Source organism: Ovis canadensis, chromosome 3 (assembly GCF_042477335.2).
Source record: "Ovis canadensis isolate MfBH-ARS-UI-01 breed Bighorn chromosome 3, ARS-UI_OviCan_v2, whole genome shotgun sequence".
NCBI lineage: Eukaryota > Metazoa > Chordata > Mammalia > Artiodactyla > Bovidae > Ovis > Ovis canadensis.
Window position 1 is genome coordinate 199,529,945 of NC_091247.1, and position 21,114 is coordinate 199,551,058.

Consider the following 21,114-nt stretch of genomic DNA (forward strand, 5'->3'; position numbering starts at 1 on the left):
ATTTCCCAATACTTTCTACTCTTCTCTAAGTTATGAAGATGATTTTTTTCAGCTTTCTACTTCGAAAAGACTGGACAGGGAAAGCGCTGACAATTGGCAGAAAAAAGAGAGGCACTAACAAACCACCTGGGCAATGGAAAGTGTGGATTTGACAGTTTAAATAGTAATTTCATTATTCCATGGTGAACTGAATAAGGAAATGAAAATGAAAGTTAAATTGTAACTACTATAGCCTAAAAGTGGTATTTTGGTACGATGACTCAGCATTGTTACGTTTTTAGAAGTATTTTCTGGGGACATCCTGGGCGATCTACTGGTTAAAACTCCGAGCTTCCACATAGGGGGCATGGGTTTCATCCCTGGTTGGGGGAGCTGATATCCTACATGCACCATGCAGCATGGCCAAAAAAAAAATTACTAGAAATATTTTCTGGAAGTTATCCTGGTAAACAATTAGCTGTAGGCCATTTTACCGCCTTGTTTCTGAAATGGGGATATGCGCGTTCAACACTTGACACCACAGAGCAATCATGGAACATATTCTTAAGGCATGGATTTTGCTTGAAGATACACTTACTCCCCCCTACCCACCACCCCATTAATGTCAATTTGGATATATTACTTAGTCATTCAACAAGTATTTGCATTCAGGCAGAATGTTGTTTGCTGGGCAATACTGATTTAGAAAGCAGAGACATCGGCTTGTATACAAAGTTCTTTGGTTTTTCCAGTAGTCATGCACGGATGTGAGAGTTGGACCATAAAGAAGGCTGTGTCAAAGAATTGATGCCTTTAAATTGTGGTACTGGAGAAGACTCTTCAGAGTCCCTTGGACTGCAAGGAAATCAAACCAGTCAATCCTAAAGGAAATCAGTCCTGAATATTCTGAAGGACTAATCCTGAAGCTAAAGCTCCAGTACTTTGGCCACCTGACTAGAAGAGCTGACTCTGGAAAAGACCCTGATGCTGGGAAAGACTGAAGGCAGGAGGAGAAGGGGCGACAGAGGATTAGACGTTCGGGTAGCATCATTGTCTCAATGGACATAAGTTTGAGCAAACTCTGGGAGATAGTGTAGGACAGAGGTGCCTGCTGTGCTGCACTCCATGGGACTGCAAAGAATTGGACAACACTTTGTGACTGAACAATAACAACTGATTTAGAAAATGGATATGGCTCTTGGTGGTGGTGGGGATTACAGGATAAAATGCAAAATTTGTATACATTTTTAAGTTGCAATATAAGACGATAAGAAATTTTGACTCTATGGGGGACCTCTTTGGATTAAACTGCCAGGTCTATGAAGGTATACATTCACTTCCCTTAAATTTTGAGGATGACTCTAAGGAAAAGCTTGGCGAGTAAGTATGGAAAGCTGGAGAAGCATAAGAAACAAGCCCTGGTAAGTGTTACTGAAGCAGACACAGCAGTGTAAGTTGCCTACTGAGTTGTAGGCTACCAAAACTGTGAGAGGCCAGCAGTCTTCTGGAAATAATATTTCCACTGAAACTAGTGATTAGTTTCTGACCCAAAGAATTCACTTTTCTTATGGCTTTTGATTTAGAAACCTAGACAGAGTATTAAAAAGCAGAGACATCACTTTGGTGACAAAGTCCTGTAGAGTCAAAGTTATGGGTTTTCTAGTAGTCATGTATGGATGTGAGAGCTGGACCATAAAGAAGCCTGAGCACCAAAGAACTGATGCTTTCGAATTCTGGCGCAGGTCATTAGTGGAACACACTTTGAGAGATTGGGAAGGAAGGCCATGTTTAGATCTTTACAAAGATAAGTCTGGAAAATGTGGTAGAAAGGGGGAGGAGGACAGTTCAGCCACAGAACCACCAGTTTGCAGCATCAAAATAGTCTTAGAGAGACATGAAGATCATGAATTAAGGCGGCAGCAGCAGTGAGATGGGGAAGGGCTTCCCAGGTGGCACTCAGTTTAGTTCAGTTCAGTCGCTCAGTCGTGTCCGACTCTGCAACCCCATGAATCACAGCACACCAGGCCTTCCTGTCCATCACCAACTCCCGGAGTTCACTCACACTCACATCCATTGAGTCAGTGATGCCATCCAGCCATCTCATCCTCTGTCTTCCCCTTCTCCTCCTGTCCCCAATCCCTCCCAGGCTCAGAGTCTTTTCCAATGAGTCAACTCTTCGCATGAGGTGGCCAAAGTACTGGAGTTTCAGCTTTAGCATCATTCCTTCCAAAGAACACCCAGGACTGATCTCCTTTAGAATGGACTGGTTGGACCTCCTTGCAGTCCAAGGGACTCTCAAGAGTCTTCTCCAACACCACAGTTCAAAAGCCTCAATTCTTCAGTGCTCAGCCTTCTTCACAGTCCAGTAAGGAAAGAAAGAAAGTAAGTGAAGTCGCTTAGTCGTGTCCAACTCTTTGAGACCCCATGGATTGTAGCCTACCAGGCTCCTCTGTCCATAGGATTTTCCAGGCAAGAATACTGGAGTGGGTTGCTATTTCCTTCTCCAAAGAACCTACCTGCTAATACAGGAGACATAAGAGATGTGGGTTCGATCCCTGGGTAGGGAAAATCCCCTAAAGGAGGGCATGGCAACCCACTCCAATATTCTTACTGGGAGAATCCCATGGACAGAGGAACCTGGTGGTCTACAGTCCATGGAGTCCCAAAAGAGTTGGACACGACTGGAGTATCTTAGCGTTAGCATGCGTATATATATATATACATATATATATATATATATATATATATATATATATATATATTTGTTGTTTAGTCGCTAAGTCGTGTCCGACACTTTGCAATCCCATGGACTACAACACACCAGACCTCCCTGTACTTCACTAACTTCTGAAATTTGTCCATATTAATGTGCATTGAATCAGTAATGTTATCCAACAACTCATTCTCCGTCTCCCTCTTCTTTTGCCTTCAATCTTTCCCAGCGTCAGGATCTTTTCTAATGAGTTGGCTCTTTGCTTCAAGCGGCCAAAGTACTGGAGCTTCAGCATCGGTCCCTTCAATGAGTATTCAGGGTTGATTTCCTTTAGGATTGACTTGTTTGATCTCCTTGCTATCTCTCTCTATATATATAGTCAACTAGATTTTGTGTGGTCACACTCAGAGTCTGTCTCTTGGGACTATCTGCACCCTCAATTCCAATTCGCTCTCCCTAGATGCGCTGGGAGCCTCTGGTTCCCCTAGCGGCTTGTTCACCGGATCCCTGGGTTCCAGCCACACTCCCCGGATCCCATCCTGGAATCACGCTCTCTCCTTGCGCCTGAGTCTGGGCTAACAGCTTCAGGCTGTGCTAGCCAAGCTTTCAAAGTCCGCGGGCCCGGAGTCTCTAGAACCCTCCCGGGCGCCGCCCCTCGAGTCCTCGTAGACCCATAGCGGCCGCGGCTTCCAGATTCAATCTCTGGCGGAGGCCAGGCCTCACTAGGGGACGCAAGGACCTTCCGAGCGGGAGGTGCCCGGGGGGAAAGCCCGGGGCTGGCAGGAAAGAGGACGCTCTGCTCCTGAGTCGGAGCGGTCGCCAGGTTTTGGGGTTCGGGTCTGGGGACCAGCTCCGGCTGCCCGCAGCCCTGGAGCTGTGCCCCTCGGGGGTCGCGCACCAAGCCCTGGAGGCCTCAGCTCCCTCCCCCGCACCCGATCCCCCTTCCCCCGCCACCTCCCACCCCGGGCTGACCATCCTTTATCAGATCGAAACAGTTGACAAAAACAATGGTTATTTTTAGTTGATAGCGCGATGACCCCTGATAAGAGAGAGTGTTAATTACAATGATTGCCTGGGACGAAGTTTACCGCTTGCATCAAGAAGGGGGGGGGTGTTAGATCTTGTGGGGTGAGTGTATTTTAAACACGTGATCGCCTTGAGACTTTGCGATCTCTCTGAGTGAGGGAGGGGGGCAAGAGTGAGAGTGACTGTCTGTAAAACAGTGGTAGGAAGAAAAAGCCCCAGTTTCGGGGGGCGAGGGTTAAGGGTTCCCTTTTGGGAGCGCGATGCCGGGCACAGAACACTGTTTGCCTAATTATTCAGCCGGAGCCTGCTTTGCAAGGTGAGACATTCGCACAGCACGAATCCAGCCTGGCAGCCGGCTGCTCCGGGTGAAGTGAGCCCTTCATTTTCCCGATCAGCTCAGGAAGCGAAATAGTGAAACCCCCAAATCCGCTTCCTTACGTGGTTGCTAAAAGGGCGCAAGCAGAGCCTAGGGGGTGGGGAAATTACAAGTGCAAATGACTTTGGGTATACTAAGGTTAGTCATTCCCCCCACCCCCGTTATCTGGGGATAACGGAATCGTAGATTGTAAGTTTCGGTGTCTAATGAGTTGCAGAGGGGCGCACATCACTCTTAAAGTCCTTGTCAGGCGCGCCCCAAGTTTGTGGTTCGGGCGCGGACGGCTGGGCCGAGCGGGGGTGGGGAGGGTCTCCAGTCCCAGGCGTTGCGCTCGGGGCTTCTGCTCAGTTTCCTGCCTCGGAGTGGCCGCGTCCGCCCCAGCCCAGAGCAGTGTGTGCAATCCAGAAACTCGATAGGAGGCAGCAGCTGATCACCCACCGCCCTAAAAATAATCTGCTCGGCGCCCGGCGCGCTTCGGCCAGGGGAAGGAAAGCGCTGGCTTCGGGGTGAGTGAGTCCGTGTCTTTTTCATAAATCTCATTTCAAGAGTTTCAAGGATAACCCTCAGTAGTCGATTTTGATCTAACCGCAAGAGGAAGGCTCCCGCGCGCTCTCACAGCGCTTCGCCGTCTCTATTTCTAGGATTGAAGGGACCGGGCCCCAGCCCTGGGGAAGAGAGGGCGTGGGGATCAGGTTTCCAGCTGTACTTTGAAAACTCTGGCCGGCTCCTGCTTAAACCAAGTGGATAAAGTGCAAAGAGTTAATACAATTGTGTTTTGTTTTGTTTTCCCTTTTAGATGTTTCCCGTCTTGTTCACGAAGTAACTTTCTGCTTAATTTCTGTCCCTCTTTGCTTTGTAGGAGTTCTGTGTCCGGCTTTGAAATTTATACTTAAAGACAGAGTAGGAAGCTGGTATTTTGAAGGTAAAGCAAGTGCACCAGTGGGGGTTTGAAGCAGCGTCAAGCGATTACCCAAGGTATCTACTTGTTGCTTTATTTCTACAGATTGGGATTTTTTTTTTTTTAATAAAGGCCACTGGAGTGTCTGTGTAAGGAATCTCATCTGCTTAAGTAGTTCCAACATTTCCTTTGCTGTGCAACAGAACTTTGATGGGTGCGTTGAGATCAGACACTAAATCAGATGTCTGTCCTTTTTTGCTGATGATTTCCTGCTTGGTTCTGTAGTTCATAGATAAATAGACCAATATCTTTTAATTCATGTTTTATAAACCATGGACTGAATAACTTCAAATAACTTATTATTAAATACATTGGTTTTCCTGAGTGATCCGATCCTGAGTATACCCGAGATGATGATAAAGCCCTGAATAAGTTCTTTAAAATATCGTGTTTCTGTCTCACAGTGTGATTTGGCTAATCTCTGAATAAGTAAAGGATGAGTTTTTTTGTGTGTGAGAATGAAAGCTTTTATATTGCATTTAGTGTGCTTTCTTCAGGGGTCACTAGCTTGTTAAATTCTCTGTGATTACTCTTCCATCAGAGCTGATACTGTTTTCTGGGTGAACAGTGAAGAGTGCTAGTTTTCACTTTATTTTATATTCATTGACTGAATCCAAATGTTTTCAGTCCTGAGGGTGTGAAACTTTATAAGGTGCATCTCAAGGCACAAGAACCCTGAGGGTAGTCTCCATGAAATCATGAGTTTGGTCATCAAGACCTGTAGAAAGATCTGTTCTACAGACCATTCCTGTAACCAGAGTTTCACTTTTGATGTTTGTGTTTCAAGTTTGCTGGGTCAAATTCTCCAATCCTATCGACTGTCATAAACACTTGAACGTCTTTCTGTGGATTTATGTTTATGGGGAGAAAAATGGCCTGTCTTCTTCTCTGGCCTGCCTCCCTCTCTCTCCTCTTTGATGCTGGGGCCTGTCAGTGTTGGCTGAACTAGAAAGCTGGAAGGGGCGGGGCTGTCGGGTGTCACGTCAGGGCATTTATCTGGGGAGAGCAGCAATTTATACCTTCCCAAAGTATCCCCAACTTAACCTGGGTTCCAGGAGGGAAACCCTGAATGATAGTTTGAGATATAAAGATTAGTTTAAAAATCCTGATTTAATAAAATGCCTCAGGTGAACACAAATAACGTGAACAGGTCTACAATAAGTTTACTTTTTCCCTGTCTTTATTCATGTTGAGTTGTAAGAAGAGTTGGCTGTTAAAAGTGTGCCACATGCAGGCTAGGTGTCTGGAGGAGGGGACTAAGGGGCAAGGGGAAGAAGATGAAAGAAGAGCCAGAAGAAAAAGCAAAAGGAGAGATGCAGTAAGAGACAGTGAGCAGATTGGGAGCCAAGGGGAAATGTGAGGTTTAAGATTATGGCAGAAGGAAAACAGCATTCTAAAGTTTTTACTCTACCCATATGCACTTTAGTGAGATTATGTCATTATGTATTTCCCAGGTTTTTTGAATCATAACTTTTACATTATACTGGGTTTTGTCTAGTCTGATTTATACAGCCTAAGACCATGGGGACTGTTTCTGCCATGTGCACTGTTGAATTCCTGGTGCCCAAGTTGCATGGTCAGCATCAATAAATATTTTTATACTTAATTCATGCCTGAAGTCCCAGACATCAAGTGCATGGCTAAAAATGTTCTTGGACTTTTTCAGGTTATTGTGCTTCTCTGATATTTTCTTTCCACAGTTACACAGATTTATCCAAAGGTTACTTAATTGGTAGGTTTCAGGATTGATTAGATAACCAGCAGGCAGTACTTATAGCTAATTAAGTATATATATATACATATATATATGTTTTTTGCAAATTCAAATTATATTTTAGCAGCTGCCTTAATGATCACGATGAAATATCAAGTTTTAGCATTGAATATAGCACTGAAATGCTATAACTTTCAATAACATTTTAAAACTAGTTTAAGAAAACTGGGAAACCCCAATGGCTCAAGAGGTAAAGAATCCACTTGCAGTGCAGGAGATGCAGGAGATTCAGTTCTTGGGTCAGGAAGATCCCCTGGAGAAGGAAATGGCAACCTATTCTGGTATTCTCGCCTGGGAAATCCCATGAATAGAGGAGCCTGGCGGGCTACAGTTCATGGGGCCACAAGAGTCAGACAAGACTGAGCATGCACATGCAATGAGAAAAAAAAAAAAAAAAGTAAGCAAAGAAAAAAAAAGGCAAAAAGAATTTCCCAGTTAGTTCTAGGAAACAGTTTATGCGTGCCTTTCAATTAAGTGAGCTTAAAGTTTCCTTTTATCATTTCTATTAAGTAAAGGAAATAGTCTTAAAAATTTCATTACAAGCCATTTTTTTTTCAGTTTCTGTTCCCTCTATTTTTATCAGAAATATCTAACATATAATTATAAAACTCAGAATTTCCATTTTATTGATAGTTTAAAAAGCTCAAGTCCTTTTGATTCTCTTATTAAGCTTAGAATCTTAACAGTTGGTAAGGATTTGGCAAGTGTATAAGCTGATCTTGAGGTTTTTTTAAAATATAACTTTTTTTAAAAAAGATGATAAAAGGTCTTAACTAGAGAGCATATAAAAAAGTATTACCAGAAATAATGTATGAGAAGAATTCCATATGACCATTGACAGATTGTCAACACACAGACTTTCTAACCGGTCCTTCTATTCATACGTTTTATAAAAATTTTGTTTAAAATTTGGTTTCTCCAGTAGTTTGCCTAGTGCTGCCTATCTTTTCTGTATAACATACTTTGTTTCTTTCTAGGAAACTATATGATTTGTGACCATTGCTAAATCAATTATGAATGAAAGGGAAGAGAGAACGAGGTACCACTTTAGTTATCCAAATCATTGCCAACCTTGAATAATCTAATTCAGAATCCAGGGTGGCATAAATATGGAAAAGAAGCAAAGTCCAGGGGGGTTGAAATCATAAAATACTACTTATTTTAAAATGATAGATAAGAAATTTCCTTAAAAAATATAAGTTGGGAGCTATATGATGAAGTGAATGAACATGGTTTATAGTCAGACACATGTGGGTGTGGATTCCAGCTACTCTGCTGGTTGGGAAGTTACTGAACCCATCTGAACACCCAGATCATCATCTGTAAAATTTGAAGAGCTCCACAGATATTGCTTCATTGTTCTGAGAGCTTAAATGGTATGTGCAAAGTTAGCAGAGTTTAGTAGGTGCTAAATAAATAGTGCTGCAGTCCATGAGGGGGACTGCTCAGTCCATGGTGTGCTGCAGTGCATGGGGTCGCAGAGTCAGAACCGACTGAGCGACTAAATGGTAGGCATTGTAAAGTTTTCCGAACTCTAAAACTCTTGATGGCATTTCACGGTAGTAAGAATTCATTTAAAATGTAAGTCAGAGCTTGTCACTCGTTTCATCTCCACCGTATCAGTGGCTCCACTGCATTCAGAGTAGAAGCCAGAGCAGAAGCTCCGTCTCCCACAGTGGCTAAGAAGACCATGTGTAATCTTGTCCTCTGTCTCTTCTCCCAGCTTGTCCACGTCTCCTCTGATAGAATGCAGCTCTCCAATAAAAAGGCATCCTTTGTTCCAAAACTCGAGTAGAGTGCACTTCATGTAAAAATATTGTCTGATTCTGGGACCTGTGTAGTTTCATTATCTTGTCACTTGAATTATATTTAATTGGTCTTTAACACTTGATTTTACTGTTGTTCAGAGAAAGGCTGTATGCTGGTGGACTCCACATTGCTGTCTTGGTATTACTATTTCCTGCAGTGAATGAAATGCTACAGTAAATTGTGTTCAGCTGAAGTTGTTTGTGAAACCATTTTCAATGAATTACCATGGGACAGGATTTGATATTACAGCATTTTGACTTTTCAGTCAGTTTCATCTTCCCCCTCCTTTTTCTGGATAAACAGCCATTTTTGGTTTTTGATAATTTATTTAGACAAACACTCCTTGAAGGTAGCGCTATTGGTAGATATCAATTATAATGTATTTTCCAAATTAAAATGGAATATTTTAATCAGGAAAAAAACTACTGACAAGTGGACCTTATAGGATGTATAAGGCCTTTCTAAGTAACTCTCAAATAACTTTGACCACAAAGATTTCTTATTTCTTCAGCTACAAAGATAGAGGGGGTTAATTTTATGAAATAATACCTCTTTAAGGCTGTATCCCTCATAGCTCAGTTGGTAAAGAATCTGCCTGCAATGCAGGAGTCTGCCCGGGTTTGATTCCTGGGTCCAGAAGATCCTCTGAAGAAGGAAATGGCAACCTATTCCAGTATTCTTGCCTGGAAAATCCCATGGACAGAGGAGCCTGGCGGGCCACAGTCCACGGCGTCATAAGAGTCTGACACGACTTAGCAACTAAACCACCACCACCAAGGCTATGATTTAATGAAGGAGAATTTTGTAGTAAGAGGCTTTTCTTCCTTTCTCTCCCTTTTAGAGTGAACTATATAAGAAGAAATGAGCCTTTCATTCTGCGGTAACAACATTTCTTCCTATAATATCTACGATGGTGTGTTACAAAATCCCTGCTTTGTGGATGCCCTTAACCTGGTTCCTCATGTCTTCCTGCTGTTTATCACTTTCCCAATATTGTTCATTGGTAAGTAACCTACTTACCAAAGTAGAACATTCTTTTTTATTGTATTTCTATGGTTAATAATTCCTTTCTGACATCCAGTTAACTTATTGAGAGCAATTGTTATGGCAGTGTTGTTCGCATCTCTCCAATGGGACACAGTAGCTGGCAAAAGGGTATTTGAATCAAGTGAAATTGAAATTAACATTGTCAAAGAGAAATGGCTAACAATGCAGACTATTCATAATGTTGGCTATTTGGGTTAGTGAGAAATCACAAATAAATCTCAAAGAAGTATCAGGTATAAGGAAAATTATAGTGATGCAAAGAAAGCCAGAACCTGCCTGGAAGAGTTTAATAACATAAATTATAGTAGAATGTGTTAAATGTAACTAATTTTCAAATAATGAAGTGCTTTTGGGAACAATTTAGAGATGAATCAGTATTCTTTTCAAAGAATGCTTCAGGGGTCCGTTTTGTCCAGAAACAGAAATTTCTTCCTTCAGTACTTTCAGCACTCATACCCCTCCCAACCCTGTTCATTCTTGAAGTTTATGGGACTTCTCTATAGTTGAAAAATTGAGAGGAAGAAAAAAAAACAGCGGAGACAAGAGACAGAAGTAGGGTCTTAGCATGTCATATATGAGTTGGCATTGTGCTGTTTTTGAGGGGAAACCATCAACATTTTCTAACATATAACCTGGTAACTTAATTTTTTTCTTCAATGAAGAGCTAAGAGTGAACCAGTAATGTTTTTGAGCCTCCTTAAAATCTCATCAATGAACAAAGCTTTAGCTTTCTTTCAGAAAATGTTAGTAGCATTATTGAACGGTGCTGGCTGAGTCATGGGTTATCATTTTTACTCCATGACATACATGTGAGTAATAGTTGACACAGCCAGTGGGCCCTGAATCTTGTCACCAAGTATGGCCATTTTATTTTTTTGGTTAGGCCTCCCACAGATCTCAAATCTGAAAGATTTGAGACTTTGAATTGCTTTTATTAACATCATCATTAATTTATTTTTCTTTTGAATGAATGAGATCTGTCAGTAAGAATTGTGATGAGCATGAAATAACCAGGTTGTCACCCAGAGTTTGCTATTCCTGAGCTAGACAGCAAAGTTGGTGTGTTAGCTTAGGGCAAGCTTGGAAAAATCCTTTGAAATTATTCCTTTTTTTTTTTTTAACATAATGAAAATAGAGAAAGATTTCTGTTGCTACTCTAGAAAGGAATAAGGTTTTAGGATCCCCCCTCCCCGATCTGCAAAGCATATCACAATGTAGATTATTTCCATGATTATAATTAATTCTCTATTTCTTTACCTTTTCCTCCTTTTTTCAGGGTGGGGGAGTCAAAGCTCGAAGGTACAAATTCATCACAACACATGGCTTCATTTTCCTGGACACAACCTGAGATGGATCCTGACATTTGCCCTCCTGTTTGTGCATGTTTGTGAAATAGCAGAAGGCATTGTTTCAGATTCGTAAGTGACTCCATTTAGTTAATGGGATTACGCTATCCTAGTGGACATGTTGATAAAGATAGTAGCTAAGAGCATACCAAGTCAGCCTTAACTTTTTGGTTATAACTTATCAGGCGCCACAGCAGTCACCCATTTTACAGGATAAACATGCATATTGTCCCGTGTTTTCTGTACTGTATTCTTTCTCTGCTAACACAAGTTCAGATCTCTGGGGTTTGTGCTCATTGCTATGCTTTCGTTTTTTATCTACATAGCGCTAGCAGAAAGTTTTCTCCATTTAAACACCTCAATGATAATCTTATTTTTCAAAACAAATATAAATGGTAAGAATGACTGTCTGTATACTGGCATATTTGTTGTTGATGTTCAGTCGATAAGTTGTGTCCTACTCCTTGCGACCCCATGGACTGCAGCATGCCAGGCTCCCCTGTCCTTCATTATCTCTCAGAATCATATCCAATGAGTTGGTGATGTTATCTAACCTCCTCATCCTCTGTTGCCCCTTTCTCCTCCTGCCCTTAATCTTTAAGAGCATCAGGGTCCTTTCCAATGAGTTGGCTCTTTGCATCAGGTGGCCAAAGTATTGGAGCTTCAGCTTCAGCATCAGTCCTTCCAATGAATGTTCAAGGTTGATTTTCTTTAGGATTGACTGTTTTGATCTCCTTGCCATCCAAGTCTAATGTATTTATGTACAAATATATAACCAGTTCTCAGATATTTCTGTTTATTTTGTAAAACTGCAGAGATAGATGAGGCACGCATTAAAAGAATCTGAGAATCAATGAAGGTATAACTACAAATTGAGGCAGAGTACATAATTATTTCAAAATCACGATTTGTTATAAAACCCTTATTTTTAAAGGAATTTTGTCTTTTTTATAAAAGATGTTTATATCAAGCAGAATGTAATGAATTCTATTTATAAAGCTGAACATAATGCATGATAATATTTTTACTACGTAATAATAGAAAATAAACTCAAGTATTAGGAAAACTTCAATTATGAAATTATGCTAAATGGTGTATATTTCATTGAAGAATTGACAGGAAAAGATCTCTAAAGTCTATGAAATGAAAGCTTCAAAACTCGTTTTCTTCTAATCTAATAAGAACCTCGCCTGACATCTGTTTATGTTTTTCTGTTGCAATTAACAAGGGGTGAAACTTGGAGACTTTTGTCATGGAGCCATCTATTTTGTAATGTTTTATGACAGTTCTTTGCATTTATGTGCACATCTTGGTTTCTGATGAAAAGGAAAATTAAAGACCCTAAGTCTCCTCTCCAAGCATTTAGAAGCTTATCAGCCATTATTTTATTGAGAATTGCTTACAACTCTTTGGCATATTTATATTATGCTGTATTAGCATAGCCAATTTTAGCCTTCATTTTTTAATTCCCTTACCATATGGGCTGACTCTCCATGTGGTTATGTGTTTGTATAAAGTGGAAGATAGTAGAAGTTCCATGAGTCCTAAAAACTTGACATCAAGTAGGGAGAGATGGCTCCTCCTTTCCAGACTCATGGTTGATGTGTAGGTTCAGAGACTTTAGGACAGAGGCTGTGCTAATAATGAGGTTATGGGGGAAACCTGTTTCATAGTGGTAGTGATGCAAGAGACCTGTGCTTAAAAGAAGTAGAAATACGCTCTTGATCTTGTGTACCCTCTCCCATTCTTTAGCTACAGACTCTTATCCTTGCCCTTTTCATCCAGAACTCCTAAAAAGACGTCTTTCAGGGACTCCTCTGGCGGTCCAGTGGTTAAGACTTCACATTCCAATGCCGGGGGTATGGGTTCGATCCCTGGTCAGGGAACTAAGAACCCTGCAAGCTATAAGGCAAGACAAGGGAAAAAAAAAAAAAGACATCTTCCAGTATTTCTGAATAACTGGAAGATTTGGTTTGGTTTCTCTCTTACCTTGTCCTAGTCTGGAAGCTTCTTCTGCAAGAATGCCAAAAAACATTAATGACACTTTCATGGGTATCTTTCCTCTTTAACACACTTATTATATTAAGACCCTGCTGATTATGCCTTCCTTCTTTCCTTCTTTCTTTTTTTTTAAACAAAACTTTATGAACTATTTTTTACTTAAAATACCACAGATGTTCACTGTAGTTTCACTATGAGTGAAATAATGCAAAGACTTTCCTAATTGAATATTGGATTTTTAAAATTAATAGAAATATAAATATTAAAGCTATTGATTTTTCTTTTGAAACATCCTATTTTACACGGGTTTTCATAAGAAGTGTTCTCTTTTTTACTTCTGTCTAAATAATTTGTGATTCTGGTGGAGAAACCCTTCTAGGCCTAGGAATCATTTTTAGTTTGCTCTTCAGTATAATTTGATTAGTTTATTACTAAAGCATGTCATTCATTAAATGGATGCCTTTGGGAATTTATCAGCATTTTTCAAGATAGTCAAATATTTGGTTAATTAATATAATTAATAAGCACTAAGAATTTACTGATTGGATTATTCAAGTCCTTGTGTTGATTATTTTTTACTTTTCTTCAAATTATAAAAATGTGCATTAACATCACTATTACTGTGTTTTCATTTTGGTTTTTATTTTCCATCATTTTCTCTTTTTTGAAATTGTTTGTTTTCTGTGATATATAGTTTTTGGTTTTCTCTTGAACTTTCCCGACTAAAGATTTTCTACCATAATGGGATGTATATGCTTCAATACTGTATATCTACCATTTGATTATATATACCAGAATACTGAAGTCTGCAAATTATTCTCTAGAAATAGTAGTGTAGTGTAGTATTAGTCATTCAGTTGTGTCTGACCCTCTGCAACCCCGTAGACTGTGGCCCCCCAGACTCCTCTGTCCATGAGATTCTCCAGGCAAGAACACTGGACTGGATTGCCATTCCCTTCTCCAAAAAATAATAGAAGTTAAAGGAAAGAATAGAGTTTGGGGCACCCTCAAAACCTATACTATTTTGTAAGGAGAGCAGTAACGCTATGAAAGGAATCTTAATAAAAGTACTAGTATGGTTAAAAATCACTAAAAAAGAAATACTATAAACATAAACCTTACTGTAGCTTCTGCTGTCTTTATTAATCCTTCATTGCTGCCTTTCTTACTGATGATTGTTATTCTTTTTCAAGATAACTTGAATTGACCACTTAATTTATTTATTATAATAATTTCTTATTCAATTTAAGATTACAAACTTTCTTCTGGGTATGGTTTTAAACTGCATTATATAGGCCATCACAGGTAATATACTTATTTTAAAATTTTCTAAATATTATTTTTTTATTCTTTCTTTTCTTTAATAATTAAAGAGTATTAGAATCCCGGGGATGGGGGAGCCTGGTGGGCTGCCATCTATGGGGTCACACAGAGTCGGACATGACTAAAGCGACGCAGCAGCAGCAGCAGCAGCAGCAGAAGCATTTTAAATTTTTTACTGATGAAATATTTATTTCCTATTTTTTCTCTTTGATTATTTGAACTATTTCTGGGAGGTGGTTGGTGTTTTGTAAGCCAACTCTTACATGATCATAATATTATCACATATTCATTATCCTCTCAGTATTCGTGACTTCAAATCTCTGCATACACTTGCCTGTTAGACAGCTTCTTTTGCAGATTTATTAGAAACCTTCACAATCCACACATTCCTGTTGAAACATATTAGCTTCCTCTCTCCAATGGGCTTTTCCTCTCAAAATCTTATTTGGTTGTACCATCATCGACTCAAGCACCCTGGGGATTATTCTCCCCATAGCCATCACCATCACACTCATACTCAAACACTGTTAAAAGTACTATCCATGTTGACAGTCTTTTCCGAAGGTATTATTTCCTCCATGTTACTGCTGGCAAAGCTTAACTTGGGCTTTCATCATCTCTCATCAGGCCTCTCCCCATAGTTTCCTAACTACTTTCCTTCCTTTGTGTCTCTCCTCTCACCTCAGACACATATTACCTGTCAACTCCATTATCCGTACTACTACCAGATTGATCTGTTTCTAAAACCCTAATCTGATGGTACCACTTCCTTGTTAAAGTATTTGTGTTTTCTGCAAGATTAGATTTCAGCTCCCTACCATACCTTTCATAATATATCCAAACTCAGACTTTCTATTTAAGGGACATTAAACTGCTTGGAATTTTGCCCATTCTTTTCCCTGCTTATTACGTGCTCTTCCACCAGTTTCCTGATGAGTGGCTCCCTTTTTATATTTCAGTTCCCATTGTCAGCTATACCTCTTCTGATATGACCTTCCTAAATTGTTTCTCTTTCCCGCATTCTCAGACTACTTACTTTCTTCTTGATATCACTTGTGTACTAATATATTTAAATCATTTGAGAAAATGTACATGTTTAGCTGTATGGCATTTTTAATACAAATGGAATTGAGGGCTTTCTGCACATTGGCCTGGCATATTTCTGATCTAACTGAAGTTCTCTGTTGCCCTCAGAATGAAGTGTCATGTCCTTGCAGTCACACTGAATTGCTCCAAGTACCCTTGAATGTATGGGCTTCCCAGGTGGCTCAGTGGTGAAGAATCTGCCCACCAATGTAGGAGACGTGGGTTCGATCCCTGGGTCGGGAAGATCCAGTGGAGGAGGAAATGGCAACCCCACTCCAGTATTCTTGTCTGGAGAGTCCCATGGACAGAGGAGTCTGGTGGGCTACAGTCCCTGTGGTTGCAAAGGAGACGGACACAAATGAGCAACTAAACAACAGCACCACAGCCCTTGAACATATCTAGACTCTCCACTTGGAGCAGTCTTCCCATCCTTCCTCTGAGTAGCAGTTCCTCATTCTTAAAGTCTCAGCGTAGAAGTCACTTCTTTCAGGGCTTTCTCTGTCTCAGGCACTAGTTCTTCATGACTTCCCAGTCCCTTCACCTATGTTATAATTTCTTGTTTCTAGTTGTTCTTCTTAGAGCACTCTAGACTTTGTGACCACAGACACTATATCTTATCTTGTTCATTGTTGTAACCCACAATCTAATGCAGTGTCTGGACCAACAAACATATACATGTGTTGAATGCATTAGTGAACATGGAGACATCATTGAAGACCATGCAGGAGTGAGTGAGTGAGTGAAAGTTGGTCAGTCGTGTCCGACTCTTTGCGACCCCATGGACTAATACAGTTCTTAGAATTCTCCAGGCCAGAATATTGGAGTGGGCAGCCTTTCCCTTCTCCAGGGGTTCTTCCCAACCCAGGGATCAAACCCAGGTCTCCCACATTGCAGGAGTATTCTTTACCAGCTGAGCCATAAGGGAAACCCACTGAAGACCATAACATTTGGGAAAACTATCAAAAGAATAAATGTACTTTCACATACAGTAGAGTTCATATTTAGTTTATTGTTTTTACTCGCTTTAGGTTAAATTATTTCAGCAGTTCTGTCCTTCAATATAGGAATAGCTATCTATTTGCTTTTGTTGTAAGCATTGTAATGTTTTGTTTAGCTGTATTTATCTAACCCTCCATGATAGGATAAACCCTTTCAGCAGAATTATATTTCCTTGGGCTTCCCTGGTAGCTCATTGGTAAAAAGTCTGCCTTCCAATGCAGGAGGCATAGGTTCAATCCCTAAGTCAGGTAGATCCCTTGGAAATGGCAAACCATTTTCCAGTGCCTGGGAAATCCCACGGACAGAGGAGCCTGGCGGGCAACAGTCCATGGGGCCACAAAGAGTTAGATACAACTTAGTGACTGAGCACTCAAGGAGGTCTTCCTTATTTGTGCTCTTAGCATTCTGTATATAAAATACCTCATTCTGAATTTTAAATATTGGTAAGGGAGCATTTTAATGAAAAAACTGGAAGCAAAAATGAGAAACTGTCTGGAACCTTCAGCTGTAGACACTGACGCTGTACCACTCTCTGTAGACGGCGGGAGTCGAGGCATCTCCACCTCTTCATGCCTGCGGTGATGGGATTTGTTGCTACCACCACATCCATAGTATATTATCATAATATTGAAACATCAAATTTTCCTAAGTTACTTTTAGGTGAGTATGATCAAGTGCTGTTGTTGTTTTTTCCCAAACAACTATTTGGTTTTCTTTTTCCTTAGAGTAAATGCTCTCATCACCAGTTGGACTGGAAGGCATGGGAAAACCATAATAATTAATTCTCTTTAGTCTCCCATTCAATGTGGAGATGAAGTCAGTTGTTTATTGCTCTAGGCTGTGAAAACTCCATCCCCTCAGGACACCTAAAGAGCAAGTCACCTCGGCTATTTCTGCGTATTTCTGACTCTGGCTTGGGAGTCTTGAGGCATTTCCAAAGACCCAAGTCTTTCATAATGGATACTGTGGGCATGTCACCCTCTTCTTGGGATTTCTGTCGAGACAGATATAGGGGCACAGGGGGAGGCTCTTTGCAGCAGAGCGTGCTCCATTGTATGCTAACAACAATACTGTCCAGAGCAACAGCTGCCCCCAGAGCACAGCCCCTCACCTTGGCATCCTGCTTAGCATTATTTTTTCTAAGCCTCTCTTGCCTTCTTGTCCTGTGGAAATCAGAGACTTTCATATTCTGCTTTATGCTGAAATGATTGAACTCATCCCAAATAGTTATAAATACAATACTCTGATCCATCCTTGCATTCCTTAATGGACACTTTCATACAGAAAGCTGAGATGAAGATTACAGAACACGGATTATGCAAGGGCTGCAGGGGCCTCTGTGTCCTCTAAAATGGTAGGCAAGATTGTATGTGTTTGTGTGAATGTTTAGTTTTCTAAGGTTTATGGATTTGGTTTGATTGCTATTTAATGACAATGACATTGACTACTGCAATTAGGAAAAGGAATAATTAAACCGTGCAAATATTTTATTTGCATATCCAGCAGGCATCAAAATTTGATGTGAATAAGTGATAAGTGCTGTTTATTTAATTCTGTGTTGCATCACGTTATATGATTTGGTAAAGGTAATCAAACAAAGACAAGTTGTCAGAATTAAATATTAATTTAAAAGGCTTGTCCAAATCCTAATTATCTTAGTAGAAAGCTGTTTGTTTCAACATGGTAAGCAGACATTATCAGAGAAATCTTTTGATGTGGATGCCCAGAAAGGCAACAGCAAAAATAAATGTAACATTGAGAATTCAATACTCTGGACAATGTTTCTGAAAAACTGATGAGGATATAAGAGTTTTAAGATGTGATTAGAAAGGAGATGTGCATTTTAATAAAATTTTGAGAGAAATGCAGTCAGAATCCTGCTCTAAATTTTTATGTAGATACAAGGCAGAGGGTATAATCTGATCATATTTATGAAAGGACTTATAGAATTAAAAGCTCATCTAACTTTTCCCTTACTTTCAGTTCAGTTCATTCGGTTAGTCGTGTCTGACTCTTTGCGACCCCATGAATCACAGCATGCCAGGCCTCCCTGTCCATCACCAACTCCCGGAGTTCACTCAAACTCATGTCCATCTAGTCGGTGATGCCATCCAGCCATCTCATCCTCTGTTGTCCCCTTCTCCTCCTGCCCCCAATCCCTCCCAGAATCAGGGTCTTTTCCAATGAGTCAACTCTTTGCATGAGGGAGGAATATTTGGATCTAGAAGAGTCACACATTTTTAGAACACAGAACTAGTAATTTTGTCCCAACATTACACTATAAACATCACCAAACATACAGAAAATTGAAAGAATTATATGAATACTCATTTCCTACCACCTAAATTCAGTTATTTTCTTCTATTTATTTTATCAAATATCTACTTTCTTCTATCCATCTATCAATTCATCCTAATTTTTTGATGCATTTTAAAGTATGTTGCAGGAATTGATATTCATCACTTCCTAATTATTTCAGCATGCACATTATTAGCTAAAGTTAAATATTTGCATTTCTTTTTGTGAGATAAAATTTATATACCAACGTATAGAAATCTCAATCTACTAAATGCACACACCTGTATAACTCTGTAATGATCTAAAGTGTTGCCATCATTCTTGAAAATTCTCTTGTGCCCCTTACTAATCAGTCCTTTTTTCATCTCTATAGCGGAACATCTAATCTGATTTTTCCTCACTGTAGATTAGATTTGCCTGTTGTTGAACTTCACATAGATTGAATCATACAGTATAAACTCTTCTAAGATTGCTTTCTCTCAGCAGAATTTTTGGAGGTTCATCCATAACGTGGTTTCAGTTGTATTTTGTTCTTGTGATTTTGGGGTCATATTCCATTATATACCGCAAATATTCCATAAATATACTACAGTTTTCCCATTCTCTTGTTAATAGTCTCCTGGACTGTCTCCAGATTTTGCCTATCATGAAAAAAAACAAGCTGCTATAAACATTCATGTGCAAGGGTTTTTTTTTGTTTGTGTTTGTATGTGAATATATGTTTTATTTCTCTTGGGTAAATACCTAGGAGTGGAATTGCCGGGTCAGAGGGTAAATACATAAATGTTTATATTTGTGAGAAACTACTAGATCATTTCTCAGTGGTTTATTTTACACACACTAACAGCGTACGGGAATTCCAGTGGTTTCACATCCATTTGAAGATCTTGACTTTCTAATTTAGCCATGCTGGTGTTTACTAATAACACATTGTGGTTTTAATCTGCATTTCCCTGCTGACTAATGATCTTGAGCACTTTTGATGAGTTTATTGGCCATTTGTTATCTTTGTGAAGTGCCTGTTCATATCTCCTGCCACTTTTTATGGGATTGCATTTTTATTATTCAGCTGTAGCAGTATTTTGTGTCATTAGACACATGTTTTAAGAATATTTCCCTCCCAGTCTGTGGCTTGCAAGCTCATTTACTTAATAGGGTCTTTTGATGAGCAGAAGATTTTAATTTTAATGTGGTATAATTTATTATCTTTTCATGTAAAATTACTGCTCTGTCTCTTAAGAAATCTTTGCCTTCCCTCAAAATATATTTCCCACATATATTCTTGTTTTTTTTTTAAGACTCTTTATAGTTTCAGTTTTTATTTTTAGGACTGTGACCCATTTGAAGTTATTTGTGTGGATGGTATATAAGGTTGGTGGCAAGTTACTTTTTTTCCAAATGTACCTCTATGTGTTTGAGCACCATCTGCATACTAGACTTTCCATTTCTCATTGGATTGCTTTGGGACCTTGGTAAAAGATTAAAGCAAGTGCCTGTTTAAATATAATCTATTTCTTGCCTTTATATTTTCCATTCCTTTAATCCATTCATGGGCTCTTATGTCATCACTATTCTGTCTTGATTACCATAACTTTGGAGGTCTTGAAGTCGTGTGTTATGATTATATAGCTGTTTTCTTTGTTTTTCTCCCAAGACTACTTTAGATAGTTTAATTCTTTTTCATTACCATGTGCAGGTTAGAATTAGGTTATCAGTTTCTACTGAAAAAAGAAATCCCTGGTGGGGTTTTGATAGGGATTGCACTGAATGAACAGAATTTGGGGGACGAAAGGACATCTTAAAAATGTCGAGTCTTGCAGTGTATTATCTACTTTTATAGATCTTTCATTTCTTGTAGCAATATTGTTTACATTTTAATGTAAAGGTCTTTTATGTCTTGCTAAGAATTATTACTGGGTTTCTTGTTTTACCATTGCTATTATAAATGGAATTGTATTAAAATTTTTATTTTCCAATTGTTCTGCCATTGTATGAATGCAATTGGGTTTGAATATTGACCTTGCATCTTCCTACTTTGGAAATTCAATTCAAAAACAATTAAAATTACTTTAACTTATTTCTCTGTAAGTTTTTTGGGATTTTCTGCATAAAGAAACATGCCATCTGAAAATAGAGGCAGTTATATTTGTTTCTTTTCTAACTTTATGCTTTCTTTTTTATTTTTCTTGCTGTATTGCACTAGGGAGAATCTCTAGTAAAATGCAGAATAAATGTGGTGAGAGGAAATCCTTATCTAGCTCCTGATTTTAGGGGAAAAGTAATCTTTTGTACTTAATTACAGAATTGATACAGACTTTTTATATAAGACTTTATCAAGTGAGTAAGTTTGCTGCTATGCAAAGCTTTGCTGTCTCAGAG

At 39.5% G+C, this 21,114-nt stretch overlaps 1 protein-coding gene across 11 annotated transcripts in view; it reads left to right on the top strand.

The window, feature by feature from the left end:
• Positions 1–3,425: 3,425 nt before the first annotated feature.
• ABCC9 (ATP binding cassette subfamily C member 9) overlaps positions 3,426–21,114 on the top strand; it is a 169,192-nt gene continuing 151,503 nt past the window's right edge. For 6 of the 11 annotated variants that reach the window (XM_069585551.1, XM_069585550.1, XM_069585555.1 and 3 more), the window contains exons 1-5: positions 3,426–4,600; positions 4,954–5,069; positions 9,477–9,638; positions 10,959–11,100; positions 16,976–17,097. In XM_069585551.1, coding sequence (XP_069441652.1) covers positions 9,497–9,638; positions 10,959–11,100; positions 16,976–17,097 — 406 coding nt within the window. In that variant the 5' untranslated portion in view covers positions 3,426–4,600; positions 4,954–5,069; positions 9,477–9,496. The remainder of the gene's footprint in view (positions 4,601–4,953; positions 5,070–9,476; positions 9,639–10,958; positions 11,101–16,975; positions 17,098–21,114) is intronic. The other 5 variants (XM_069585552.1, XM_069585557.1, XM_069585558.1 and 2 more) reach the window with 3 other exon arrangements.